The sequence below is a fragment of the Saccopteryx leptura genome, chromosome 3 (assembly GCF_036850995.1).
Source record: "Saccopteryx leptura isolate mSacLep1 chromosome 3, mSacLep1_pri_phased_curated, whole genome shotgun sequence".
Taxonomy (NCBI): Eukaryota; Metazoa; Chordata; class Mammalia; order Chiroptera; family Emballonuridae; genus Saccopteryx; species Saccopteryx leptura.
The window spans coordinates 106,889,680-106,917,535 of record NC_089505.1 but is presented as its reverse complement, the minus strand read 5'-3'; the positions used below and the strand labels follow the sequence as shown (position 1 = coordinate 106,917,535).

Genomic DNA, 27,856 nt, shown 5'->3' with positions numbered 1-27,856 from the left:
TGTGATTGGGTCCTCTGAGGATGGAGCAGAGGTGCCGGAGGGCCGTAGCTGGGGAGAAGGAGAGTGTGGGTGGAGGACCCTGCCAGGCAGGATGCCCCGGCCGAGTGCAGATGGGGTTCTTCCAGCTGGCCCATCCTGGCCGCCTCGGACACACGCCCCACTACCCTGCCCCTTCCCTCCTCAGAGCATCTGTGGCGACTGTGTCCAGGGGCAGACGGCCCGCCCAGTGCCCCTCCTGCAGAAAGGAGAGAAGGGAGACCAGGGCATCCCAGGCGTGCCAGGCCTTGACAACTGTGCCCGGGTAGGAGGCTGGGCTCAGGGACGGTCTTGGTGCAGGGAGAGCTCCCAGTGGCCTCTCCCGACAGAGTGTCTTGTCCTCCACAGTGCTTCATAGAGCTGGAGCGCCCCAGAGCTGAGGAGGCGCGGGTGAGTGGGCCCTCGCCTTGTCTTCACCCCCTGCCCTGAGCACGGGGTGAGGGCCCACTGCTCACTCCCACCATCCCCATCCACTCCAGGGAGACAACAGCGAGGGAGATCCGGGCTGTCCTGGGAGCCCCGGCCTGCCCGGTCCTCCAGGGCTGCCAGGCCAGAGAGGAGGAGAGGTAAGACCAGGGGCTGGTCCCTTCTCCATGCAGTGGCCTTTAGTTCCTAAGGGCTGTTTCATTCCTGCCAAATATCTTCTTGGGTCCTCCAGTGGCTCGCTGTCTCTTGGGAGTCCTTCAGGGGCCTCGGAGGACTTAGGTCAGCTGGCGCCTTGACTGCTCTGATCTCATTGGCTCTCCTCGCGCCCTGGCCTCAGTGTGGCTTCTGTCTGCCTCGCACTCATCCCTGTCGGACATTCTGTGCTTTTCCCTCAGTTAAGAACATTCCACAGGTCTCACTGAGCACCAACCATGTGCCAGCCCCTCCCTTATTTCTCACTGTCCACCTCTCCCCTAGAGTGTAGGTGCCACGAAGCTCGATTTCTGTGTCTTGTTTTTTGCTGTGTCCTCAGCACCTGGACCAGTGCCTGTTACATCGTAGCTGCTCAGTAGATATTGGCCAATTGAATGAACCGAATGAGAAGTTTAACATCAGCTTTAACATCCCTCTTTGACATCAGCGGCCTGTACACTCCGGCTGTGTGAGCCAGGAGGAAGGCCGCTGAGACCCTGGGCTCTGGGGGGGGCCTGAGCCTTTCATCCATTCCCTTTGGCTTCCTTCACAGGGTCCACCTGGCATGAGGGGCTCACCAGGTCTTCCGGGCCCTATTGTAAGTATCTGTGGTTTCCTGGCCTGCTTGAGAAGCTCTCAGAGGGGTCACAGTGCTCAGACACCACGGGGCTGCCTCGTCTCCAGGAAGCCAGGCGGGGCAGAAAGCAGAGACTTCCACTGCTCGCTCCTTTCTCTCCTCAGAGCAACTGTGGGGACTGTGGGCTCCCGCCACCGAACCCTGGGGACTTGGCCGGCTCTGCCTGTGGTCCTGCTTGCAGGAGGCTCTGGCGGGCACACCCGTGCTCCCCCCCCCCCGACCCCTGCGGTGTTTTGCACAGGGGACCCAGGCTGCCCTGGGCAGGGTGGCCTAGGCTTCTGGATCGTGCTCTCAGAAGCCAGGAAAGCGTGTGGCAACCTGGCCAGTTCTCTCCATGCCCCCGTGACACCAGTCCCTACAGGGGCAGGGGCTGAGATGGAGCTGCCCTCCACTGCCTGTAGGACCACCTCTAAGACCAGGTTATAATTCCAGGCCAGGGGCATCCTCCCTGGAGTCCTCTGTGGTGTTGATATGGCAGGAAAATAGAATGGACTAGAAAAGACTGGAATAACTAAAAATGCTTTCTTTGGAGGAAAAAATGGCTGGTGGGAACTATCTTAGAAGCAGGAGCCACCCACCTGGGGGCCTGTGGAAGTCAGGTAACAGGCATGAGGGGCTGCTGCTCCAGCAAGGGGGCCAGTCAGACGCGGGCAGACGCGGGAAGGGCTGCTCAGGGCTTTCCTGTCTCTGCCAACGGCAGAGCCATTCTTCCTGCGGCCAAGGGGAGGAGCACACTTCTCCGGGCCAGGACTTCCAATGAGTCTCTTCTCCAGCCGCCTTGGGATATTCCCGTGACCTCTCCCGTGACCCCTCAGCCCCCCACTGTGCCCGGGAGAGACGGGGGTTGTGAGATGTGACCTGCCTGTTTCTCCCACCAGGGCCCCCCAGGTTTTCCTGGTGCCGTTGGCTCCCCCGGATTGCCTGTAAGAACCTAGCGCTGCTCGACCTCCCTTCCCCCCGTCAGCCAGGTCTCTGTGGCTTTTGCTTGTCTCCTTTCTTGTCATGCCCTCACCTCCATCCTCCGTGTTTGTCATCGTCCCCCTGCAGGCATGGTGGCTAATGACACAGGTTCCCTGAGGCCCCAGCAGCTTGAACATCCTCCCGGTCTCTGCCTTCTTTTCATTCTCCCTTTCCCCGCTTCTCCTGCTTTCTTTCTCTCCTTTTCTCTCCCCTCCCCCACTGGTTTCCCCTTTCTCCCCCACAATCGCACATCACTCCGCAGAAGTCCTCTGGAGCTATTTTACCTTCTTATTTTAAGCTGGTGCCTCTAGGGGCCTCTTTATTCCTCCCTTCTCATTTCTGCCTCCTGCTTCTCCCACCTTTGGTGTTGACTGAAGATTTGCTGAAAGTCGTTCTTGGGACCCTGCCAGGTACCTGGCACCGAGCCTGGCAGAGATGCCAAAGCTTTAGGGCTTCACATTGCAGGCTGGCACAGGTTTGCTGCCCTGCTGCTTGGCAGTGCTGTCCAGAGGCACCCTGGGGACCAAAAGGTGACGATGCCTGCCCCTTTCCCATCGTCCTGGAGGAAACTCTCAGCTTCCTCCTCTTCCTTTCCTCTTCCTTGGCTCCCATCCCAGTCTGCTCCGAGGCTGGGCATGTGACGCCAGCCTTTTGGGTTTCTGAGTGTCGTGGGGCTTTGCCCCTCTGTTCCCGGCATCTTGGTCTGCTCCTTCTGCCAGGTGTCGTTAATCACTCTGCCTTCATCCTCGTCATAAGTGTGTTTGAATCGTCCCCATCCTCCTTGTTGCTCCCTCCTGGGTCATGGAAACTAACCTCCTGTTTGTCAGATGTTGTGTTCCTGGAGCCTGGCCCCTCTCCTCCCAGGCCTGGTGACGAAAGCCCAGCAAGCAGGGCTGTCCTTGTCGCAGTTCCATCTGTCCCCACACCCTCATCCTGGCCGGACCTTGTCTGTTTCTGCTTGCTTGGGTGAAGGGGCCATCTGTCCGTCTAGCCATCTGTCTTGTGTTGTGGAAAGGTTTGGGCGCCGTCTCTTGCGGGCACGAGGGAGAAGGGGCAGACACGGCCCCTTAGTGGTGTGGTGAAGGTACTCAGGGCAGGGCAAGGAGTAGGGGAGGGGCTCTGGCTTTGACTGACACTGATATCCCTTTCCACCCCGAAAAGTGACAGAGATTTCTCTGGAGAGAGCCTTGCCATGTCTCTCCCTTGTATCCTTAAAAGAAGGTGATTTTGACTGGGGCGGGGGGGGGAGGGAGGGGGCTTGAACAGGTAAGTGTTGAGAATCTGGTGATATATTTTAGTGGGAACATCACTCTAGGGACTCCTCTCCTGACAGTTGCCACCACAGGGTGAACACACATATGTCACCCTCCTAAAGCTACACCCCTGACAGTTACTACAGCAGGGCACACCAATGACAGTCACCTGCCTGAGAGGTACCATCTGGGAGTCACCCACTTTGGGGGCCATGTCTCTGTAGTTATCTGTCTTGGGAGTATGATTCTGAGAGGCACCCATCCATGAGACTTTAGACCTCTGACAGTTACCCTTCCAGGGCACATGCCCTCTGGACACCTTGCTGGGGACCCTAGAGGACCGCCAGCAACGCCCACCTTTGTCTGGAACAGAAACAGAGGGCTGTGGGGTAGGGGAGAGGAGTCAGGGGCTGGGTGGGGAAGGCCCTCCCCTGCAGTTTCTCATGACTTTTCTCTCCAAGGGTCTTCAAGGAGAGCGGGGCCTCAGGGGCCTGACGGGAGAGAAGGGGGAACCGGTAAGAGGGGGCGGCAAGGGTGGAGATGGGTGAGGAGCCCTGGGGGGCAGCTGGGCCCCTGGCTGGCTGCTATGGAAGGTGGGAGAGGACTCTTACTGTGGAAACTCTCTGCCCTTCAGACCTGATTCCCTCATACAGGGGCCTTCAGCCACCTCAGGATCAAGGGAGGCCAGTCTCATGTGTCCCAACTCACTGTCAGGGACACCCACCCTTGTCCCCTGGCTTCCACCAATGTCCCTCTTTCTGCAGCACTCAGCAGATCCCCTCTCCTCCCCCCTCCTCGGTCCTCAGCCCCTGCTCTGGGCCTTCTCTTCCAGCTCAGCTCCCAGGGTCTTGGTGGGAATCAGACCCTGGAACCGGGCCTTGAGGAGTGGCCTGTGGTGGTGCTAGTGGCACTGGGGAGGGTGTCTGCTGAATGGCAGCCCCAGGTCTCCTGGCTTTGGCCGCCCTTTTGCCCAGGAAGGGGGAACAAAAATGTTAGAGGGCTGATTATGTCTACTTTTGTTTGTAGGGTCCACCAGGGCAACCTGGCTACCCAGGGGCCATGGGCCCACCAGGACTGCCTGTGAGTACGGGGGCCCTGGTTCTGGGGGTACTGAAGCCTCAGGGTGGTGGGCAGGACAGGACCAGGCGTGGACATCCCCTAGCACAGGAGTCAGGAACCTATGGCTCATGAGCCAGATGTGGCTCTTTCGATGGCTGCATCTGGCTCGCAGACAAATCTTTAATAAAAAATAATAATAATAACATTAAACATATAAAACATTCTCATGTATTACAATCCATTCATTTCCTACTGCTCATGTTCATGGTTGCGGGTGGCTGGAGCCAATTACAGCTGTCCTCTGGGACACCAAATTTTTATTGGATAGTGCATAACATACACGGGTCATTGTATGACTCTCACGGAATTACATTTTAAAATATGTGGCGTTCATGGCTCTCTCAGCCAAAAAGCTTCCCGACCCCTGCCCTAGAAGCTCCTCCCTTTCCAAGCATTTCAGCCTAAGTCTCTGCCAGGCCATCCACACACTAGAAGCCCCGTTGGTAGGATGGCTTCATCCCACCTTTCACTTGGGGGGCCCACTGTAGTCAGTGCACATTGTAGGCCAGAGTCTGATCATCATGTGAGGCTGAGACCTGACAAGACTGAGCTCTGCTTCCTGGGGGGCAGGGGGCATTGAGAGGGTTAGACAGAGGCACCAAGGTGCCAGCCCACACAGAAGTCTGCTGGGTGGGCATGTCCCCCCTTCCCACTGACAGCCACAGTGGCAGGTGAGGAGCAGTCCACTTCTCGCCTCCCCCGCTGTCTGTGCACCAGCCGCAGTCTCCTCCCCGCACATTAGCGCTGTGACAGCAGGCCACGGGGCTAATTCCACTCTCTCTGCTCGCTTGTCAGGGCATCAAGGGAGAGCGCGGCTACACTGGGCCCTCGGGAGAGAAGGGAGAATCGGTGAGTCTGAGTGCCAGCTAGCGCGGGGCTGGGAGAGAGCAGGGCTTCAAACGGAGCCATGCCCTGCCCCCCCCCCCACCGCCACCACCGCCAGTAGAGATTTTCCCAGAAGCCTGTGAGGGGGGAGCATGGCCCCCTGCTTCCCTGCTCCCTGAGTCACTCCAGCTGCATCGCAAGCAGTCAGCTGAGGCTGTGGCTGTGGAGGAGGCTGGAGCTGAGCGGAGGATCCCAGCAGGGTTCATGGATCCAGTGTCCTGGGCTGCCAAGGGTTGCTGAGGAGTCAGCTGGCAGGGGACACCCCCACTTGCTCTCCAGCAAAGGCAGGCTGACAGGGGTGGGCCTGAGGGGCCCAGGCCTGGAATCTAGACCCAACTCAGCCATCTGGCCGGTCCTCCCACTGAAGCCTAGAGCTACCCTTTGTAGAGCAAGGCCTGTGCTGAGCGCAGGAGCTGGGCCGTTGTCACGCGAGGACACTGAGGCCCTTGAGGCTCAGTGACTTACTCAGGGTCCCGCAGCTAGTCAGTGAGTTAGGGTGGAGCCTGCATTTGAACCCGAGTGTGATAAACCCCCCAATCCTTAGTCTTACCTTCCCCTTCACACGAGTCAGTGAGGCCCGATGATGCCGCCCACCCCACCGCGCATTTATTCAATAGCACATATTTCCCATGGGCCTGCTGGGTGCCAGGTTCTGAGGATGCTGTGCTGAATAAAACAGGCAGTTGTGTCCCCTGCCCTCAGGGAGCTCGCCTTCCGGTGGGGGAGGCAGATAGCAGATAAATATACAAGCACAAGTTATGAAGATAAGACTGGTGGACAAAGTAGGTGAGCAGCTGGAGTGAGTGCCGGAGGCTGTTAGAGGGTCAGGGAGGCCTCCAGCCCAGGAAGCATTTGAACTCAGCCCTGAATGAAGTGGGGAGGGGGGCACCTGGTTGTCTACACTGGAGAATCCCAGAGGGAAAAACTATGGCTGGGGGTGCCGAAGGAATAGCTTTGAGCCATCTAATGATCTAATGATTCGAGAGACCTGGAAGGGGCCAGAGAATAGAGGGCATTGTAGGTATAGGGTACAGCCGTGCAAAAGGTGTATAGAGTGTGTTCAGGGAACAGTGGGCTGACCAAGTAGGGCAGAAGATAAGGAAGGGGGAGGGAAGTGAAGCAGGAAGGGTGGTGGGTATCAGATCACAGAACCCAGCACTGGTGAAAGGGTGCTCCTTACTCAGCTGGCAGAGGGAGCCATGGGAGGTTTTGAAGCAAAAGAGCATTATAATCCAAGCTGTGTTGAGGAAGAGAAGATGGCAGCCAGTTGTGGCTGGGTTGGAGCGAGCCAGGAGGGGCAGGGCCAGTTAAAAGGCTGGTCCAGCCTGACAAGGCGGTGGCACAGTGGATAGAGCGTCAGACTGGGATGCAGAAGGACCCAGGTTCGAGACCCCAAGGTCGCCAACTTGAGCGCGGGCTCATCTGGTTTGAGCAAAAAACTCACCAGCTTGGACCCAAGGTCACTGGCTCGAGCAAGGAGTCACTCGGTCTGCTGAAGGCCCGTGGTCAAGGCACATATGAGAAAGCAATCAATGAACAACTAAGGTGTCGCAACGAAAAGCTGATGATTGATGCTTCTCATGTCTCTCCATTCCTGTCTGTCTGTCCCTATCTGTCCCTCTCTCTGATTCTCTCTCTGTCCCTGTAAAAATAAAAAAAAATTTTAAAAAAGGCTGGTCCAGTAGCTCAGGCAAGAGAGCAGAAACCTGAACAAACCAAATGGGAGGAGCCCTGCCAGCTTAGAGGGGCCTCCCACCCCATCCCCCGCCTCTGCTCCCTGTCCTGTCCCCTGCCTCACCCCCTGATTGCCCACCTCTCCCCTAGTCAGAGTGGCTGACTTTGCTCCTTTGTGTCCCCAGGGCCCACCAGGATCTGAAGGCCTCCCAGGTTCCCCAGGCCCAGTGGTAAGGGAGAGACGGGGAGATGTGGGCGTGAGGACCCCTGGTCCTGCCCTGGGATCTGAGGGCAGAGAGATTGAGTTCCAGCTACATTGTTCTCTGTGGTGACAGGGTCCCCGAGGAGAGCGAGGACTCCAAGGGAGTTCGGGAGAGAAGGGCGACCAGGTAAGTGGCAGTTGGGACCTGGCTAGCCGTTCTGACCACAGAGGATGGCTGGGGGGAGGCGGAGAAGGGGGCTGGGCCCTTGCCTCCGTGGCCACTTTCACGTGTGGAGAGATGACCAGCTCTAGCCTCCCAACCGCCATCCATCTTGAGGACCGTCCTGCCCTGTGCCCAGACCCTCAGCCGCTGGCCATCTCGGGCAGAGTGGCGGGCAAGGCCCCACATCTGGAAGCAGTATCACCCTGTCACTCTTTCTACCTGGATGGCCAAGTAGGAGAGAAGGGGCAGCACAGCAAACTGTCCCTTGCTTCTTCCCACAGGGATTTCAGGGTCAACCAGGCTTTCCAGGCCCGCCGGTGAGTGAAGACACAGACCAGCTCTGTCTGCCGTGACCCCATCTGGAAGGGGCAGGCCTGACCAGGCCAGACTTGGCAGCATGGGCCCGTGCAAGGGAGGGAAGAGGCCTGGGAGGAACAGCCTGGGTGGCCAGGCCTGACTCCAGGAGCCGGGACCTGGAGAGCAGGGCCTCCTGGGTGGGCCCCAGCCCAGCAGGCCAGCCAGACTCACGCTCCTGGGTGGTGTTTCTAGAAAGCATCAACAACAGTGAAGCATGCAGGGCAAGAAGAAGGAAAGGGAGCTCCTCCTCCAGCCCCACGTTCATTCCTGCCTGCTCCTTTGTTGATATAGGGTCCCCCTGGATTCCCAGGCAAAGCAGGAGCACCTGGACCACCTGGCCCCCAAGCGGAGAAGGTAAGCAAGACCCCCAAGTTGGCTACAGTCACAGATCTGAGCCATTTGGCTCTCGTACATACGCCTGTTTCACCCTCAGCACCAGGCCTTTGGAAATTTAAGAACTGCCTCAGTTATATCCAGGGTGGGGAAAGGGAGTCCCCCAGGTTGGCCCCAGCAAGTCCCATACTAGCAACAGGACCCAGGACAAACCAGTGGGCTCCTAGGAATGGGCCCAGGACTCCTGCCAGACTCTGCAGCCGAGGTCCCTGCCTGATGGGAGAGTGTGGGTGGGGAGGAGGCAGAGGGCTGTGGTGAGAGCTGGGTGACTAGGATGTAGCAGGTCGCCTAGGCCAACGTCCTCTCCTCAAGGAGGTGGGGAGTTGGGAAGGGAGGCAGTGCCAACACTGGGCACCCCAGAAGCCCCACAGCAGGAGGAGCTCTGGGCACTTGCCTTCGGGGTCTGACAATAGCAGGAAGAAACTAATCTGGAGGCATTGTCCCCAGGGGACATGGTAACAAGGATGGGAAGGGGCAGCAGTCTGGGGAGCCCCCACACTGGCTGTCCCTGGATTTGGCTTGCTAAACTTTCCTGGTCTGGGGGCTGATGTCCTAGTCTCAGCCCAACTTCTGGGCTTCTCAGATGTGACAGCTGGGTGGTGTAATGAGGCCCCAAGATTGCCCATGAGTTTGGGGCAAGGGGACTATGGCTCAGAGGGAGGGGCAGGAACCCTGCACCCTCATAGGGAGTCTCCTTCCTTTGGAAGCCCACACAGCACAGCTGGAATGACTTATAGAAGGGCTATCTTGGTCTAACTGCTCACGGTTCCTGTAAGGAAATGAGGCCCAGAGAGGCCAGGGCGTCCCAGGGGCACACAGTAAGTTAGAGATGAAGCTGGGACTTCCTGCCCAGCCCGGGCTGCTTCCCAGAACCATTGCCTACCACTCATGGTTGAGGCAGTTGTGGGGGCCACGTCTCTTCCCTTCTCTGTGAGGGACCTGAGTGGCAGTCCCTGACAGAGCCCCCTGTGTCGGCTCTATACTTCCAGGCTACCTGCTTGCCTTAGTCTGGTCATTGTAGACCATCCCAAACCTCTGGCCAGGGGTTCTCATTCCCCATTCCCTGGAGTTGACATTTTATTCTGGGGCTGTGCTGACCCCTCCTGGTCGGTGGTGGCATTGCACTGCCCTGCAGAGCTTTTCTGCCCCCCTCCATGGGGCTTCCAGCTAGATCCCTTCCCCTTGGCCACCCCCATGGCCAAGGCTCCAGGGCAGCCACCCTCTCCCCACCGGGGAGTGCAGCAGTTCTCTTCCCCCAGCTGCCTGCCTACCCAGCCTCCTCCTGTAAACACTCCAATTCAAACAGTCTGTTCTCATCACTCTCCTACTTTGAAACCCCAATGGTTCCCCGGTGCCTGTAGCAGTGGTTTTCACTTTATTTTGTAGTCAAGTCTTACCATCTCACAAGAGCTCATGTGAATCCTCAGTCTGTAAAACAGATACAAATAGAGCTTCTCTGGCTGAGGCAAGGGTGAGGGGTCCTGGAGTCCCACCCTCTGGGCCCCCACTTCGTGCCCTTAGCTCTGAGGACCTCCATGAACCCCTGGGACTCAGAGAAATACAGTTGGAAAAATCACAGGGTTTTTTTTTTAGTAAAGTTGGACACGGTGTTCAGGGCCCACAGCCAACCAGCCTCTAACTTCTCCAGTCTCCTCCCCCACCGTCAGATGGGCTCCCTGGCCACCTGTGGCTAGGCCAGGCATGTAACCACTTCCAAACCCTGCTCCTTCTCTGAAGTCCCCTCTGGCATGCCCTTTACTCCCTCCCCGCCTAGCCACACCTCAGACATGCTGCAGAGTCTAGCGTCTGGTGACACTTCTTCAGAGACGCTTTCCCTGACCCTGGCCAGAGTGAGCCTCTCCCTCTTCAGAACGCCCATAGCCCCTTATTCCCATGGAGCACCTGGACTTCTGCATTGCCCCCGATTGTGAGGGTCTGTGACCCTCACTAGACTCTCAGCCCCTTGAGGACAGGGGCCACCCCTTTTTGCATCTTGGAAGAATCAGAGGCTCTATAGTGCTTGGTGTCTTGTTGGGACCAATGTGAATTGAATGCCTTCAGTTAGCACACACTACTGAGCACCCAGCATGCTGGCCCCAGGTCAACCCTGAAGAAGATGCTGGACTTGATAGGCCCTGTCCCTTCCTCATGGGACAGTGAGAAGTGCTTTGCAGAGGAAGACAGAGCCTCTTGGAACAGTGGTGTGTGGAATATATCTACTTAGTCCAGGAAAAAAATTGGGGTTAGAAGCCAGCTGTCCTGACTCCCAGCAGTCACTGAACATGTAGCCCACGGCCTTGTCTCCAACATGGGATGAGGCCCTGCTGACTTTGTTGGGGGGATTTCTTCTAGGGAAGCGAAGGGCTTCGAGGCCCATCAGGCATGCCTGGTCCCCCTGGGCCACCAGGACCTCCTGGGATTCAGGTGAGTATGTGCCCTCTTAGCCTGACAGGTGTGGGTTGTGCATGTGTGTGTGTGTGTGTGTGTGTGTGCACGTACATGCATGTGTGCTCATGTGTATTGGTAGGGCGGGGAGCTGGGTGAGGGGTGGGGAGCCCGGAGGGGCTGGGTCAGCCCCGCCCCCCCCCACACACACCAAGGGTTCCAGCGCAGGCCTAAAGAAATGCCTTGTTTCTGTTTCTAGGGCCCCGCTGGCCTGGACGGTCTGGATGGCAAGGATGGCAAGCCTGGCTTGAGGGTGAGGTGCTGGGCCCGGGAGGGCAGCCCTGGACTCCTACCTTCTCCAAATGGAGGGACCTGAAGTGGCCCGCCCCTTCTGTCCAGGGTGCCCAGGCCAGCCGTCGCTCTACCTCTCACTGCACCCCGCCTCCCTGACAGCCGCCGAGACCTCTCCTTTCCCCCTCCCCTGGTGTCTCAGTTCTGCTGGTAGCTTCAGCCGGCTTGGCTGAGCAAGGCGTCACCAGAGGCAGGACAGGGGAATGAGTAAATTCCTATTCAAAAACTCAGACAACTAAAGAAACTAGTGGCCCTTGGGGCCCCACTCGTTCTGGGCACCTGGCTTGGGGCCCGCACAAGCAGGGTAGCCTGGGTGGCCACAGTGGCGTAAGGGACCTGGACTCCAGCCCGGTTTGCAGCTCCTACTGGATGGAACCAAGGTGCCCAGCTTATCAGTGGATGGATCAACCCAAGGGACCCAACGAGGCTAGTGTCAGAAAGAACCAGGTTGCAGACATGGAAGGACTTGAGCAAGCTTGGCTCCTTGGGTCAGATTTTGCTGGGGCATCTGAAAGGGAAGGGGCAATGGCATGCAAGGGCCACATCCGGTCAGAGGCTGAGCCTGGCCTTGAAGTCTTCCCTCTGCCCCACATGACCTCCCGCCATCCTAGGACAGCTGGGGGAGGGACTGGCGAAGGGAGAAGACACTGGTGAATGCATTGGGTACAAGCTGGACAAAGCTCCTGTCTCAATGCCTCTGGTCTCTTTCCCTAGGGAGACCCCGGTCCTGCTGGCCCGCCCGGACTCATGGGACCCCCGGTAGGTTGAGCTGCAAGGAGGAGCTGGGACCTGAGAGGTGTCAAAGCTGAGCTGGTGCAGCTCCGCCTTGGTGTGTGGGGTAGCTCAGATCCTCTGTGGACTGGTCTAATTTGTTTACCCGGAGGAAGGAGCATGGGAAGAGGTCTCTGGTTGAGACAAAGGATGTGGCAGCTCCCTGCTTCTTTTCCAGGGTTTCAAGGGGAAAACAGGACATCCTGGCCTCCCAGGACCAAAGGTAAGAGCCTGGTAACCTCTACCAATCGGGTTTTCTGGGCTCTTCTCAAAGCCTGACCCCAGGCAGAAGTGGCATCCCAGCCGGAGTGGACATACTACCTGATTCTGGGCTGAGATGCCGTCCTAGCATCCAAGCCTCCTGAGGCCACTGGTGCCTGCAGATTGGGTCAGGGCTCCTCCCATCTACCAGCCTGAGGTTGTCAGAGGGCCCGAGCTGGGTCCAGTGGCCAGCCCCCTCTGGTGTGGAGTCAGCTTGGGGGTGATGGGAGCCAAGTGGCAGTCTGGTGAGTTCCAGTTGCCTCTTTCTCTTTTAGGGTGATTGTGGAAAGCCAGGTCCCCCAGGTAGCAGTGGCCGGCCTGGGGCTGAGGTAAGGATTGGGGTCTATGCATGCTGCCTTTAGACAGCCTCTGGGCTCTGCTGGCCCAGGATGAGACCACTTCCTCTCACTGCCTAGCAAAGTGGCTGCCTTGCCTCCTTGGCCTTCTGGGAGAGGTTTTGCCCAACACTGCACAACTTAACTTTCTCCCTCCTTTTAAGGATTGTAACTGGTTCCCATTTCTATAAGCTGTTGGGTCACTAGCCTACAAAGGCAGGGCTTGGGCTTCTCAGGCTGGGACTCTGCTTTCTCTCTCCAGCAGTACCCACGGCCAGGGCTGGAAGACTTAGGCCTGCAGACCAAGGCTCAGCTTGGCTCCTTGGACAATTGATACTGCACCTGCTCTGCTCAGCCTTCTCCCACCTAAAAACCCTATAATTCTGTTTCTGTGTCCTTTCTTCTTTTTTTTTCTGGCTCCTGCAGGGTGAGCCTGGTGCCATGGGACTCCAGGGAAGACCCGGCCCCCCTGGCCACGTTGTGAGTTAACTGTTTTTGTTTCTGTCTCCATGAGAAGTTAGGATTCTGTAGGGGCTGGGTGGTGGTGGGCGAGCTGCTGATGACCCCACAAAGCTGTAAGAGGCTTCGGGCCCACCCCAGTCCAGTGGTTCCCAGGCTTTTTGGCATTTCCTTATTTCCTGGGTACATTTGAATTTACTGATCAAACAAAAATCACTCAGTTCTTCAACAAATAATTATGGAGCACCTGCTCCATGCCAGGCACCGTTCCAAGCATTGGACTAAGACAGTGGGAAACATCAACCCGGTCACCTGAGCCCAGAGCCTCCATACAGGCACACAGACAAGCAGATTAATGCGGAAGTGCTGGGATGTCACAGGGAGGGGCCGGGAGGTGACTTTAGAGGAATCTTTGACGAGAAGGAGCCAGTTGTCCAGCCATCTGGGCGAAGAGTGTCCAGGTCCCGTATGGGGCTGGGTTGGGGAGCAGGTGATGCAGAAAGGGCGAGGTGGGGAGCGATGTGGTGTACTATTTGGGAAGCCCAAGGTCAGCATGGCTGGAGTGGAGTTCAAAGAGGGCAGGAGCCCTGGCTGGTTGGCTCAGTGGTAGAGCGTCGGCCTGGCGTGCAGAAGTCCCGGGTTCGATTCCCGGCCAGGGCACACAGGAGAAGCGCCCATCTGCTTCTCCACCCTCCCCCTCTCCTTCCTCTCTGTCCCTCTCTTCCCCTCCCGCAGCCAAGGCTCCATTGGAGCAAAGATGGCCCGGGTGCTGGGGATGGCTCCTTGGCCTCTGCCCCAGGCGCTAGAGTGGCTCTGGTCGCAACAGAGCAATGCCCTGGAGGGGCAGAGCATCGCCCCTGGTGGGCGTGCCAGGTGGATCCCGGTCGGGCGCATGCGGGAGTCTGTCTGACTGTCTCTCCCCGTTTCCAGCTTCATAAAAATACAAAAAAAAAAAAACAACCCAAAAAAACAAAGAGGGCAGGAGTGGGAACCAGAAAGCTGGGTTTGGAAAGGACATGATGTAAATGGTAGAGGATCTTGCAGGCATGGGCTTGGGGTGGAGGAGGAAGCAGTGCGTGATATCACCAGGAGGCAGAGAGGTTGCGGAGAGGCTTTCCAGCAGTGGGCGGACAGCAGTGATGGAGCTGCGTGGCAGTGCGCAGGTCTGGCGTGTGTTTAAAGGCAGAGGACTTGCTAATGACCTGCGTGGGATGGGAGGCTGGGAGCTGTAGAAGGAGAGCAATCAAGGGTGACTCCTGCATGGTGTAGCTGGGTAAGTGGGTGGTGTATTTACTGAGATAGAGACTTGGAGAGGATATGTATTATGCAATAATGGGTTTCCTGTCTACTTTACTCATTAGTAACGTAGATGACTGCCAATGGCTGCCTTTGATCAGCGTGAGGGTGCCAAGCTGGTGGGATTCCAGAGAGGAGAGAACTAATGCACTGGCATTTTATTGAGCTCCACTGTGCCTGGCTGCATAGTTACAGGCTCTTGGAAATGTTAAAAATAGTTCATGGCTGAAAAAAAATGGAACTCTCAGATCTTCATCACTATTTTTATTGCTCTCAAGGGGTCCAGAGGCCCCCAACTGGGGATCCCCTCACGTTACAGATGAAAGAAGGAGTCACACACTCTGAAGTGTGTCTGCACTGGACTCATTCAGGGTCTGGGGACAAGAGGGATGCAGGGTCCTTCTTCTCCCCTCTGTCCGCCCAGCCCAGCCCCCTGCTGTGCGCCAGTCCCAGCGCTGGACATTCCTGTCCAGGAGACTTCAGATGAGTAGAATAGAAGACCATGCCTCCAGAACTTTCCATCTGGGATTGTGGAGGGAGGAACTCTGGGAGAGACTTTGTGACTACAGAGACCTGGGTAGTTCTGTGTAGCTCTGTTCAGGGAGGTGACATTGGCGCTGGGCCTCAGCTGGAGATATGGAGAGACAGGGAGAGCATTTGGACAAGGGCCAGCGCAGGCAGGGCAGGAGCGCTTCTGCGTGTTTGAGTTGCATCGTCCTGTGGGAGGGGAGCTGCGTGTTTGAGTCGCATCGTCCTGTGGGAGGGGAGCTGCGTGTTTGAGTCGCATCGTCCTGTGGGAGGGGAGCTGCGTGTTTGAGTCTCATCGTCCTGTGGGAGGGGAGCTGCGTGTTTGAGTCTCATCGTCCTGTGGGAGGGGCGGCAGGGACCCGGAGGCCGGGATTGGGGCTGAGCCCTGGCCCCTCCGGCCCTGCTGCGCAGACGCCCGGCTCCTGCTCTTTGCCCCTCCCATAGTACAGAAGGAAATTGGGGGCTCAGAAGACACTTGAGCCTGCCCTGCGTAGGTTCTAACTCCCCATCACCCCCCCCCGCCCCCGCACAGCCCCAGATGTACCCCTCCGTGTGCAGTAGGCGTGAGCTCAGGGTCCCCCAGGCCTCAGCTCTGGCACAAATCTTCTGGCAGAAGCTCAAGTATAAGATCCGAAAGGAAGGAGGGTTTAGAATGAAGTTTAGGTTTTGTTTTCGCTGTCGTCTGGCCAGACCTCCTGGGGGCCTTATTACTGGAGACTTTTTCCAACCCACTGACTTTGTCTCTCTCTAGGGACCACCAGGGCCTCCGGGCCAACCAGGCCCAGCTGGGATTTCCGCGGTGGTGAGTGACAGGCTCTCCTCCCCCCCCCCCACTTCCAGGAATTTGACCCTACTTCTCTGTGGGCTCCTTCCAAAGGGAGCTGGGGGATGGAGACCAGTTTGTCCCATCCCTCTCCTGTCCTGGTCAGCCTCTCTCGCCTCCAGAGCTCTCCCCAACCAGCATGTGGGGAAGGCCTTTGGAAAGGCCCGTGCTCCCTGTCTCAAGTTCAGGAAGCACCGGCTCCCCCTGTGGGGCCTGGGGGTTGGGGGACATGGTCCTTGGCACATAATATCTGCCTCTATGTCCCTCTCCCCTCTAACCATCCTCCTTTCTTTCCTCTAGGGCCTGAAAGGAGATCGGGGAGCCACTGGAGAAAGGGGCCTTTCAGGCCTTCCAGGCGAGCCTGGCCCACCTGGACACCCTGGCCCCCCGGTAAGACCCCATCTCTGAAAGCACAGCCCCAGGGGAAGGGCCAGGTGGCTTTGTCAATTGAGCACAGCACTGCATGTCTGGGGGTCCCAGGTACAGAGAGGCTGTTTGCACGAGGACAGCAGTGTGGAGCTTGGGCCTGAGGGTCACATCATGTTTGGAAAAAGGGACAAGCTCAGCAGTCAGTGCTGGGCCAGCTGCACACCGGGTCACTGTCTCTGACCTGTGCCAGCACCGCTTATAGCGATCCCTCAGCTAGGTGTTGGGCTGGGGACACTTGGCCCCCGATCCACCCCTGCCCCTCTCCAGGGGAGCTTGTTGGTAACCACAGAACATTTAGAAATGTCAGGAACTAGAGACACAGTGTTATTACTGAAGCTTGCTTTCTCAACAACTCAGAAACCACTGAGGATGTGTTTGTGTTAAGTGTTGGACTAAGTGCTTGACATATTGTCACTTAATCAATACTGCAACCCTGTTTAGTAGGTCTGATTGTCCCCATTTTACAGATGAGGAAACCAAGGTCCAGCAAAGTTAAGTAGGTTGTCCAGAGTCACACAGCTAGTGAGTGGAAGAGCCAGCCTGATTCCAGAACTTGGCTCCTTAGCTGCTCTGCAATACTCTTTTAAAGGTTCCAGGCTGGTGAACCCCATCAGGTGGAACTGACTGTCAGTTTTAGGGATGGAAAGTCGGTGGGCGGAGCTGAGGCAGGAACCCAGGTCTCCCAGCAGGGCACTTTCCACCATACAGGTTTTCTTTCTTTCTTTTTTCTTTCTTTTCTTTTCTTTTCTTTCTTTCTTTTTCTTTCTTTCTTTCTTTCTTTCTTTCTTTCTTTTCTTTCTTTCTTTCTTTCTTTCTTTCTTTCTTTCTTTCTTTCTTTCTTTCTTTCTTTCTTTCTTTCTTTCTTTCACAGAGACAGAGAGAGACACAAAGAGAGGGACAGATAGGAACAGACAGACAGGAAGGGAGAGAGATGAGAAGCGTCAATTCTTTGTTGTGACACCTTAGTTGTTCATGATTGCTTTCTCATATGTGCCTTGATGAGGGGTGTGGGGGGGTTACAGCAGAGCAAGTGACCCCTTGCTCAAGCCAGTGACCTTGGGCTCAAGCCAGTGACCTTGGGCTCAAGCCAGGGACCTTGGGCTCAAGCCAGCAACCATGTGCTCAAACCAGCAACCCCACACTCAAACTGGTTGAGCCTATGCTTAAGCCAGCGACCTTGGAGTCTCGAACCTGGGTCCTCCACATCCCAGTCCGACATTCTATCCACTGCGCCACCGCCTGGTCAGGCAAAAACAGGCTTTCTTCTGGGGAACAGTAGCAATGACCCTGGGGCTGGTGGCCTGGAATGGGGTGTATGATTCCAGCAAAGGTCGTCAATCAGTCAGCCCATGGGCCAAGAGGGCCAGGTCTCACCTCCCACTCAGTTCCTGCCAGGACCCTGGGCAGGCAGGTCCTTCTAGCCCTCCTCTGCCTTCCCAGCCTGCAGGCTCAGGAGCCTCCAGGATCCCAGATGAATCTGCCAGGTTGCCTGGCAATTACAGATTCCTCTTCCCCAGCAGCCACCAGAAGTGGGGGGAGGTAGGGGGGGCAGGAGTAAGCTTCTCCTGTCCTTGGGAGGGAGCAGGCTCCCCCAGTTCACGCCTTCATTCAGCAAACATTTAACATACATTCAGAGCCAGGGAGTGTGCAAGGCGCCCAGATCTCAAACAAAGAGCAGGGAGGTGCAGTCGGCTCCTTGGCCCCTTTGCAGGGCTCAGCCAGGGAACAGCCTGGAGCTGTCAGGGTGGGGCTCCGGGACTGGGCAGGAATGTGGGTCTAAATTTCCATGCCTGTGCCCAGAGTGTCTGAGGAGGAGGGGGAGGATCATGACCCATTGGTGGAATGGGGGTTGGGCATGCCCAGTGGGCAACATGAGGCATGTGACCTCAAGCTGGGTTGGCACTCATCACATCTTTATTGCTCTTACTTCCCAGGGTGAGCCTGGTGCGGATGGTGCAGTGGGCAAAGAGGTACTGCTGTGCTGGGCTTGTCCTCGTCCTGCGGGAACGCTGCCGCTTGCTCCTCGCCTGCCCTGACCCCCCTTTGTGCATTCAGTAACCGTTCTCCGTGTCCAGTCTATCTCTGGACAGATATATAGGAAACTGGCGCCCCTGTTGCTCTGGGGAGAGGCACTGAGGACTAGGTGATGCGGAGAACAGAAAGACTTGTTTTTTATTATTTTTTTTAAACCATGTACCTGATCCAAAAGAGACAATAATAACAATAATAAACTCCAAACAAACATGTCCCCGGCACCAGTAAGGCCAGGCCCTCTGAGATGCCACAGACTGGCCCTTTCATTCTTGATTTCTCACCTCTTTTTGTCTGTAACAAGGGACCCAGCCAACATAATCATACAAGGCTATGCCCTAGGGGACATCAGTCTCCTCTCCAGCTGTCAACCCTTCTGTTAACAGGGAGGCTGTCCTCCTTTCTCACACAGAGCGCAGCCAGACAAAGTGCAGGGGCCTGAGGCTGTGGAAGGTGGTCCTTCCACAACCGTGTTTCCCCTGGGTGGCTTGGAGATGCTGCACAGACTTGGCCCCTGACTTTTGCTTCCTCTAGGGACCCCCTGGAAAACAGGGACTCTATGGACCCGCTGGTCCAAAGGTGAGTGGGCATTGGCTGGGTTTGAATGGAGTTGGTTAAGCCTGGCTCCCAACTGTGACTTTAGCCGTGGAGAGGAGACACAGGAAGGCTAGTGGAAAGGGAAAAAAGTGATCACGACTTGGAGAATCTTATCTTTGAAAACTCACATGGGGCTGTTCCAGGGTTCTTAGCTATGGTTAGGGAAATAGAAATTTCCAGTTCATTTACTCATTGATTGATTGATTGATTCATTCATTCATTCACTTATTCTGCAAGCATCTGCTGGCTCTTGCTTCCATTCTGGGCCCTCTGTCCTTGCCTTGGATAAACAAAGGTCCCTAACCAATAGGTGCTCACTTAGCCTAGTCACATGACTAGAGCATGGCAGGTTTTACTAAAAATTAGGCACAGCACTGTGCCATCAGAGGGAGAGAGCACCCAACTCAGCTTGGAAGTTAGGGAAGCTACACAAAAACAGGGACATTTCAGCTGGGTAGGCGGAGTGCACTGGGTAGAGGGGAGGGGAAGAACATTCAGGCAGAGAGGACTAAGACACTATGGTCAAATCAGAGAATCATAACCTTCGAGGCCTGGAGGGAGGTACAAGGGCAGGGAGGTGAGGCTAGAGAAGATGTGATCAGGACCACATCACGAACGGTCCTGAATGCCTGGCCAAGGAATTAGGCCTTCATTCAGAGGGCAGTTGGGAACTGTCAGAATTTCTAAGTAGGTTGTAACATCACAAGAACTGTCTTCTAGAAGGACTGTCCTGGGGACAATGAAGTGGGACAGCCTGTCAGGATGCTGTGACCACAGTTCAGAGGGAGATGCTAGGGTCCTGGTTGAAGGATGGAGGGGGTAAGATGCTTAGACATGATGAGGTAGACTTGATAGTACTGGGCAGTGCTGGACTGTGACTTCCTGTCTCTGTAGGGTGATCCAGGACCTTCAGGACAGAAGGGCCAGGCGGGAGAGAAAGGAAGAGCTGGCATGCCTGGTGGGCCTGGCAAGAGTGGCCCCATGGGGCCTATTGGGCTACCGGGTCCTGCAGGAGAAAGAGGCCACCCTGGATCCCCAGGGCCGGTGGGGAGCCCCGGATTGCCGGGGTTGCCTGGGTCAATGGTAAGGGGAGGCTGGCAGCCATGGACACTGTCTGGGCATGCAGGGTGGAGCATGGACCACTTTAGAACCTCCTGCTGACATTCTGCAGGAAAGAGCATGGCTCCCATATGAATGGCTGTTAACTGTGTGTGTGTGTGTAAGGGGGGACCCTCTCCCCAGAAAAATGTACCTATGCACACGTTTTGGACCATTTCAGGGGGATTGGGATTAAATATCTGTGGGTAGCTCCTGGGAACTTTACTTCCCTCCCCATCCTTTGTTTCCATAAAATCTATTCCCAGGGGGAGAGTACCAGTCTGGGAAGTATAATTGAGGCAGGTTTCCTTCTCTTTCCTCAGGGAGACATGGTGAATTATGATGAAATCAAGAGATTCATCAGACAAGAGATCATTAAAATGTTTGATGGTAATTGGCAGCCGCTGGGTGGCAGTGGGTGCTGCTTGCCCTTCCCAGCTCCTTCTCCCCCCTACCCTACCCTCCTTTTCCTTAAAACTCAATATTCTACCCCCCCACCCCCGCCCCCGCCACCCACTTACCGGCATATGTTCAATAAAACATCAGACATTCCTTGTCACCTGCTCTGTTCAAAGATAAAATAACTCCCTCCTGCCCTCCCCAAGCCCCCAATAGAGCAAAGGAGACAGACAAGAAAATTGACATCAAACGAGTCTGCATGAAGTGAGCTCTAAATAGTGGGGTGAGCGGCAACTCTAAGATGGGCTGGTGTGCTTTCCTTTTAAGTTTTTTTTCCTGTTCATTTGCTTGTCCAGCATTAATATGCGAGGGACTGGGGAAAACATGGAACCTGTCCTCAAGGGGCTGGACACTGTGATTGGGGAGCAGACTTTGAATGTCAAGCAAGGAGTCTGGACTTTAATCTGAAGCCAGTGGTGAATTAATGAAAGGTGTTGGAGAAAAGGGATGCTATAATTAGATCTGTGCTTCAGAAGGATCGCCGTGGAAAGCAACGTGGAGGCCAGGGCATGGGAGACCACTTAGACTAACCCCCATGTTCCTCGCTCCCATTTCCGTCTGAAGGGAGGCTGCTACAGACTCCATGTTGACGGCCCATCTGTAGCATCTGCAGTCATTCTAAGTCCCGGGGGTGCCCTATGACCTGTCCCTGTCCTTTCTTACAGAGAGGATGGCTTACTACACCTCCAGGATTCAGTTTCCCATGGAGGTAGCAGCAGCTCCAGGCCGACCAGGGCCCCCAGGGAAGGATGGTGCTCCCGGCCGGCCAGGTGCTCCAGGATCACCTGGACTCCCTGGTCAGATTGGCAGAGAAGGGCGGCAAGGCCTGCCGGGAATGAGAGGTATTTATGCCCTGTGGTGTCCAAAGTGCCCATGTCATTCTTGGTTGTGAATATATTTGCATGTATGTGTCTATTTCCAATGATCTGATTGGGTGTGTCATTTTTCTGCTCAGGGGTAGGATTTATTTTATTTCTTTTGTCCCAGGATTGCCCGGTACCAAAGGTGAAAAGGGGGACATTGGTGTTGGCATCGCGGGAGAAAACGGTCTCCCTGGCCCACCAGGTAGGAAAAGCCAGCATTTAAGATCATGAATCTAGAACAGCTGAGATCCCATTTCTTCATGCTCCTTCTATAACACAGTTCTGTGAAACCTCAAATACCCACACACCTGTTTACCAACATTTATAGTAACGTGACTGTGTGCAAGACACTCTACTAAGGCGTGTGTGTGGGACGGAGTGGAAGACCCGGTGCCTGCCCAGGTCCTAAACTGGGCTAGCATAGACACAGTGGACTAGAGTGAGATATCATGGGGCCAGGGAATGCGAGTTCAGTCCTGCCTGGTATCTCACTGGCTGGATGACCATGACAAGGTCATTTAAGCCAGGCTGTACAGCCTAAAAGAGAATGACCAAAGCCTGATGACTTGGCTCTGAGACCCTTACCACATGTGCAACCTCTCTGAGCCTGTGTCCTCACCTACCAAATGAGATAATAGTTCCTTTCTCACGGAATTGCTATGAAGATTCAATGAATAATGCATAAAAAGCACTCAGCCTTGTGTCTGAGAAGCTTTCAATAAAACTAGCCAGTAATATTGTTGTTATCATTAAATAACTAAGTGTCAGATCAGGATTTCATGAGAACATGTAACCTGAGACATATTCATCAGATGTAAGGTTTTTTGTTTTTTTTTTTTCTTTTCTGAAGCTGGAAACGGGGAGAGACAGTCAGACAGACTCCCGCATGCGCCTGACCGGGATCCACCCGGCACGCCCACCAGGGGGCGATGCTCTGCCCCTCCGGGGCGTTGCTCTGCCGCGACCAGAGCCACTCTAGCGCCTGGGGCAGAGGCCAAGGAGCCATCCCCAGCGCCCGGGCCATCTTTGCTCCAATGGAGCCTTGGCTGCGGGAGGGGAAGAGAGAGACAGAGAGGAAGGAGGGGGGGGGGTGGAGAAGCAAATGGGCGCTTCTCCTATGTGCTCTGGCCGGGAATCGAACCCGGGTCCCCCGCGCGCCAGGCCGACGCTCTACCGCTGAGCCAACTGGCCAGGGCCAGATGTAAGGTATTTTTGACGCTGATCATTATTTCTTCTTTTCTTGTCATCTGGATCTCCTGATTTTCCTTTTCTGACTCCTCCCTCTCTAGGTCCTCAAGGTCCTCCAGGCTACGGCAAGATGGGAGCAACGGGACCGATGGGCCAACAAGGCATCCCAGGCATCCCTGGCCCCCAGGGCCCCACGGGCCCTCCGGGCAAGGCTGGCCACTGCAACCCCTCTGACTGCTTTGGGGCCATGCCAATGGAGCAACAGTACCCGCCCATGAAAAACATGAAGGGGCCTTTTGGCTGAAATCACCGTCTCCGTTAGATGAAGGACTCCATTGGGCACAAATGGCTAAAACTTATAGGACTCTGTGATGGGTTGTGAATGTGTGTTTTTTAATTTTTTATTATTGCTATTAATATTTTTTTATCAATAAATAAAAAACAAAACTATCCGTAGTCCCACTTCCAGTGTTCTGGTGCTGCAGCTGGTCTCCCTGTCATCCTCCTTTGACATTTGGTCCCAGGGTTACAAAAAGGGTCTTTTCCTCATTGTCCGTGGTCGACCAGTAGCATTGTGGGGTGCAGCTGTGTATGGCCGCCAGCTCAGCTGTCCTCTCCAGCTGCTTCGGAGCCATGCTTTGGTTCTCTGGACCTGTGTCCTGCCTGTCCTTCCCAGTACACTTCTCAGAGTCAGAGAAGGGGCCCCTCTCAGCCTCTCCCTTTGAGTGAGCCTAAGCAGGTCTGAAGACCCCCCCACCTCCAGCTCATAAAGGCCCCTCCTAGTTGCTTTCCTAAAGAAACCGGTGTTTAGTACCTCATCTACCCTCTTTATTCTTGAGTGTGACCCAGAGCTAATCTAGGGTGCGCCTTGGGAAATGCCCCCCGGTGCTGAAGTGTGTTCATCTGCCTGGCAGCACCTCCGAGCACTCAGTCTCTTCTTGCTGCTCCAGTAATTCTGTGATTAGAAGGCCTGTGAAACAGGAGGAAAGACGGGCTCCAGCCCCTGGCCTAGGCAACCAGGGAATGCTTCTCTGGGAAATGAGATGGAACCTCCAGCCTGTACTGATGCATGGCCCTGTCACCAGCTCTCCTGGGCTGCAAATGGCATCTTTTGTTACTTGTTAATCTAACATTTCCCATTCATCTTAGCCTAAGTCTTGGGAAACAAGTTGCATCAGTACAAACGGGTCACGGGCAAGCCGCGATCAGACCTAAGCTTGTGGTCCTCAAAGTCTGCTGGGAGTCTGGCGATCTATCTCTTGCTTCCTCCGTACATAAAAAGGCTAGGAAGAAAAGAAGGACAGCAAGTTGAATATTATAGAAACATGCTCAAGCTTTTCTTTCTCTCCTTTTCAGATCCCTTGTCCTGATGGGCCAGCTGCCCTGTGAGAGAGCAGCAGGGGTCCACGGGGACTTCCAAAGAAAGCCTGGCCCCAGCTTTCTAGATGTTTCATCCAAGTTCAATGAACTTCAAAGGGATCCCAGAGCAGGCTCAGAAATGTACCCAGGGTACATTTCCAAATTGCCAGAAGCCTTCAAACTGGCTGTCAAATATCTCCAGAGCTGATATTTCCAGCGCAGTTCTTAAAATTCCCTTCTCAAGTTGGACCCCAAATACCAGGAGACCAGCCTACGGGTGGTTTTTCAGAATCTCTGCCCTCTTTTTGTCCTGACTGGAGCAGAGTAGTGTGTGGCCCAGGGAGTGAACCAGGCTGACTCCTGAGCATGCCTGAGTCCTCACATGATGTTTGCAGGTACAGGAGGAATCAATTCTTATTTTATCTCTTACCAGCAATTCCCAGTTAACCCTGGTTCTAACATAAGACATTAACAAGCAAACACATCATTTTGCATTGAAGTAGCAGCCAGTTTTGGACAGCGGGTGAGCGCAGATGTTAAAGCACTCCCATTGGAAGGCCAGCTGCCCCCTCCCAGCCCATCCTGTGAAGTGTTAACTGATGATGAGCCTCAGGAGGAGGAGCACGTTGGCGCCAGTAGAAAGGAAGAGAAGCAAGGACCAGCTGTTGAATCAGGCAGGTTGGCTTTGAAGGCCAGAGGGGAAAGTCGCCAGGCGAAAACATCAAACTCATCCAACCCGAGGGCCACCCAGGCATTGATCATTGCGGAGTAAACGATGCTTCCTTCCCTTTTGTTCTTGAGTCAAATTCACACTACTCTTCAGAGAGTGTGTCAGGCTCGGTTTAAGCTTTCATGATTTGAGTGCTCATCTCCCTGGAGTTTGAAATTGCTGTATTTTCTTGGACCATGAAGAACCAGATGGAAAGCTGAATTGATAGTCTCTGCTGTTACTGTGGTCAGCAAAAAACAATCCATGGATTTTGCTCCTAAGTTCAGGAACGGGGTAATTGGAAGAGAAAGGAAGGAGGGGCGCCTGCCTCCCACCCCTTTCCGGCAGCTTTCCCACATTCCCGCCACGTTAGTCTTCTGTCTCCATTTCTTCGTGTACTCCGGCCTTTTACGGCTACACGCACAGATCATTCAGGTTGGCAAAGTCTAACTTGATGAGTCCATTTCCTCTTTCTACTTTGTGCCAGGAACTGTCTGGGGATTCAGAGGCAAACTAGACAGATATGGTCCCTGCCCCGGCAGTGTCTATGGGGAGAGCAGACAGTTAAACGAGCAATTACAATAAAGTGGGATGATGGGGCAGTACCAGGCACCAGGGGAGCACAGAGCCGAGGGACCTAACTGTGTCTAGACAAAGATTGACGCAGGCAGAGGGAACAGCACGTGCCAAGGTCCAGAGATGACTGAGCACAGCACACTGAGTGTTGACAGACAGTGTGCAGTGTGGCTGGGATGTGGAGCGTGAGCCAGGGAGACAGTGGGAAGCAGGGCTTTTCTGCGAGGGTGTGTCGAGTCAGATTTGCCTAATGTGGAGTTTACTGACAGCAGTGTGAAGAATGGATTGAGAAACCCTCTGTAAGATGAAGAAAGGCTGCTGCTTATTTATTCTGTAGAGAGGAGTTCCAAAACGTGATGCCTTCTGGAATTTAAATCTTCCTTTTGTCATAATGGTTTCCCATCACCAGTACTCAACAGAATCTAATTAGACTTCATATGTGGTCTGTTAACCTCTTACCAGACTAGATCTTTTTGTTGTCCTGAATAGTTGATGGGAATAGAACGTATCAATGCACTCTCCATAAGAGCCCATAATGGAAGGGGAATGTATCCAAATTGCCATGTCTGCTGTTCTCATTTTTCTGTTGGTTCTATGGGAAGCTGCAAATCACCTTCTGATCCACAGCATCCAACTGAAATTAAAATTTCCAACTGGCTCTACTTGGGATCAAAGAAAATTAATTCCATAATAATCAGGTGTCAGTCTTCCTTCTCAGTAAGCAATACTGGAGCTTGGTGCTGAGCCAGCATGCCTGTGGGAATGATGTGTCTCTAGGGGAGGAGATATTTTCCAGTGGATGGACCTTCCATTACCAAGCTCTGCCTCACCTCTAATGGGTCAATCACAGGCTTCCATGAACTCAGGAAAGAGCTCTGTGCTCTACAAAGGGCTGGAATGGAAGCGATCTGCTTTGGCTGGGGCTGGAACAATAACAGGAACCTCCCCGCCCCGCCCACCTCTGCCTGCTTCAGGTAGTTGAGCCTTTGGAAATGAGTTGATTGTTTTTCAATCTTTGAGAGATCCTGATCTCTCTTTTATCCAGTCCTCTCCAAAATAAACACACCTGGACCTGCTGCAGGTCCTCAGAGGCACAGCCCTGGCCTTGGCTCTGGCTGGTTTCTGACAGCCTGGGAGATGACTTTTGCCCCCAAATAGCACAGACATCCAATAGACCCTTCTCCTAAGAGCCCTTTGCTGGGCAGAGGGAGCTGGGATGTGAAGTTATATTAGGAGTTGAAAACTCAGCACCTAGACAGAGCTTGGCAAGTGGTGGGCACTCAGTAGGTTAACATGATTGTGGAATAAAATGAACGTGTGTCACATTACCCTGTTTGCAGGCCAGGCGTCACTATTCTCTCTGCTCCAAATATCCCTCGACCTTCTGTCCAGACTGCAGGACTTCTTCCTGTCTGTGATTTTGCAATTCAATTCCACCTAGTATTTTTTTTTGGACTGGGGGAAGAGGGGACTGGTTTACAGAGGTAATGAAGAAAAGACCAACTAAATACTAAGTACTGCGTAGTTAAAAGATTGTAGACCTGGGCTCAAATCCCAACGTCTCCATTTATCTTTTTGGTAGTAGGGAAGTCACTTAGCCTCTCTCAGCCTCAACTCCTCATTAAAAATGGGCAACAGTATCTTCTCAAAGGGTTGTGGTGAAAATGAAACCATGCATTGTACTTAGCATAATATCTGGTATTTAGTAAGCATTCAATACAGTATAACTACTACTAACATCTATTGAATTCATGCCAGGTACTGTTTTAGGCACGGGGGATAGAGGAGTGAATAAAAAAAGGGCAATCCTACAATATACACATAAACTTTAGAGAGGACAATTCAAATAGTGACAAGTATTGTGAAAAATGAGACATAATGCTATGATAGATGACAAGAATGAGGGGGAAGGCAATGCTAGGTAGATGCATTGTCAAGGAATGTCCCCCCAAAGAGGTGAAATATGAACTGAGACCTGGATGGCAAGATGAACCAGCCAGTGAACAGCCAAGGGAAGAGCATTCCAGACAGAGAGAAGAGCTAATCAAATGTCTGGAGGTAGGAATGATCGCGGTGTGTTCCGGGGTGGAGACCAGACCAGCATGGCAGGAAGTGGAGGCAGGGTCTTGATCATAGAGGGCCATGAAGATCATAAGGACGTGTTAAAAATTTTTTTTCAGAAAAGTATTATTTCAGGGAATTTATTTTTAATAGAATGTTTTGGGGTGATATTGATTAATAAAATTATATGTTTCAAGTGTACAATTCTATAGTACAGTGTGTCCGTAAAATCATGGTACACTTTTGACCGGTCACAGGAAAGCAACAAAAGACGATAGAAATGTGAAATCTGCACCAAATAAAAGGAAAACCCTCCCAGTTTCTGTAGGATGAGGTGGCAGCATGTGAACATGCGCAGATGATGACGTAACACCCTATATACAGCGGAGCAGCCCACGGCCATGCCAGTCGAGATGTGGACAGTACAGAGGAAAGTTCAGTGTGTTCTGTGGCTCGCTAAATTCAAATCTGTGACCAAAGTGCAATGTGAACATCGGCGCGTTTATAACAAAGCGCCACCACATAGGAAGAACATTACTCAGTGGGATAAGCAGTTGAAGGAAACCAGCAGTTTGGTGGAGAAACCCTGTTCTGGTAGGCCATCAGTCAGTGACGAGTCTGTAGAGGCTATACGGGATAGCTACCTAAGGAGCCCTAAAAAATCTGTGTGTGAGCCCACATCGAACTACACTGAATAGGTATGAAACTGGGAGAGTTTTCCTTTTATTTGGTGCAGATTTCACATTTCTATCGTCTTTTGTTGCTTTCCTGTGACCGGTCAAAAGTGCACCATGACTTTATGGACACACTGTATATCATCTTTATATTGTATTGTGTGTTCACCACCCCAAGTCCAGTCTCCTTCCATCACCATTTATCCCCCCTTTACTATCTTCTATCTCCCCCCACCCCCAAGGATG

General features: G+C 54.2%; 1 protein-coding gene across 8 annotated transcripts in view; it reads left to right on the top strand.

Moving 5' to 3' along the window:
- COL16A1 (collagen type XVI alpha 1 chain) overlaps positions 1-22,681 on the top strand; it is a 51,946-nt gene extending 29,265 nt beyond the window's left edge. For 7 of the 8 annotated variants that reach the window (XM_066375704.1, XM_066375702.1, XM_066375706.1 and 4 more), the window contains 27 exons: positions 185-301; positions 385-426; positions 516-602; positions 1,208-1,252; positions 2,170-2,214; positions 3,966-4,019; positions 4,531-4,584; positions 5,419-5,472; positions 7,368-7,412; positions 7,518-7,571; positions 7,889-7,924; positions 8,256-8,318; positions 10,710-10,781; positions 11,002-11,055; positions 11,808-11,852; positions 12,043-12,087; positions 12,401-12,454; positions 12,887-12,940; positions 15,495-15,545; positions 15,867-15,956; positions 17,930-17,965; positions 18,561-18,605; positions 19,518-19,706; positions 20,045-20,111; positions 20,846-21,022; positions 21,168-21,245; positions 22,333-22,681. In XM_066375704.1, coding sequence (XP_066231801.1) covers positions 185-301; positions 385-426; positions 516-602; positions 1,208-1,252; positions 2,170-2,214; positions 3,966-4,019; positions 4,531-4,584; positions 5,419-5,472; positions 7,368-7,412; positions 7,518-7,571; positions 7,889-7,924; positions 8,256-8,318; positions 10,710-10,781; positions 11,002-11,055; positions 11,808-11,852; positions 12,043-12,087; positions 12,401-12,454; positions 12,887-12,940; positions 15,495-15,545; positions 15,867-15,956; positions 17,930-17,965; positions 18,561-18,605; positions 19,518-19,706; positions 20,045-20,111; positions 20,846-21,022; positions 21,168-21,245; positions 22,333-22,535 — 1,956 coding nt within the window. In that variant the 3' untranslated portion in view covers positions 22,536-22,681. The remainder of the gene's footprint in view (positions 1-184; positions 302-384; positions 427-515; positions 603-1,207; positions 1,253-2,169; positions 2,215-3,965; positions 4,020-4,530; positions 4,585-5,418; positions 5,473-7,367; positions 7,413-7,517; positions 7,572-7,888; positions 7,925-8,255; positions 8,319-10,709; positions 10,782-11,001; positions 11,056-11,807; positions 11,853-12,042; positions 12,088-12,400; positions 12,455-12,886; positions 12,941-15,494; positions 15,546-15,866; positions 15,957-17,929; positions 17,966-18,560; positions 18,606-19,517; positions 19,707-20,044; positions 20,112-20,845; positions 21,023-21,167; positions 21,246-22,332) is intronic. The other variant, XM_066375705.1, reaches the window with a different exon arrangement.
- The last annotated feature ends 5,175 nt before the right edge of the window (positions 22,682-27,856 follow it).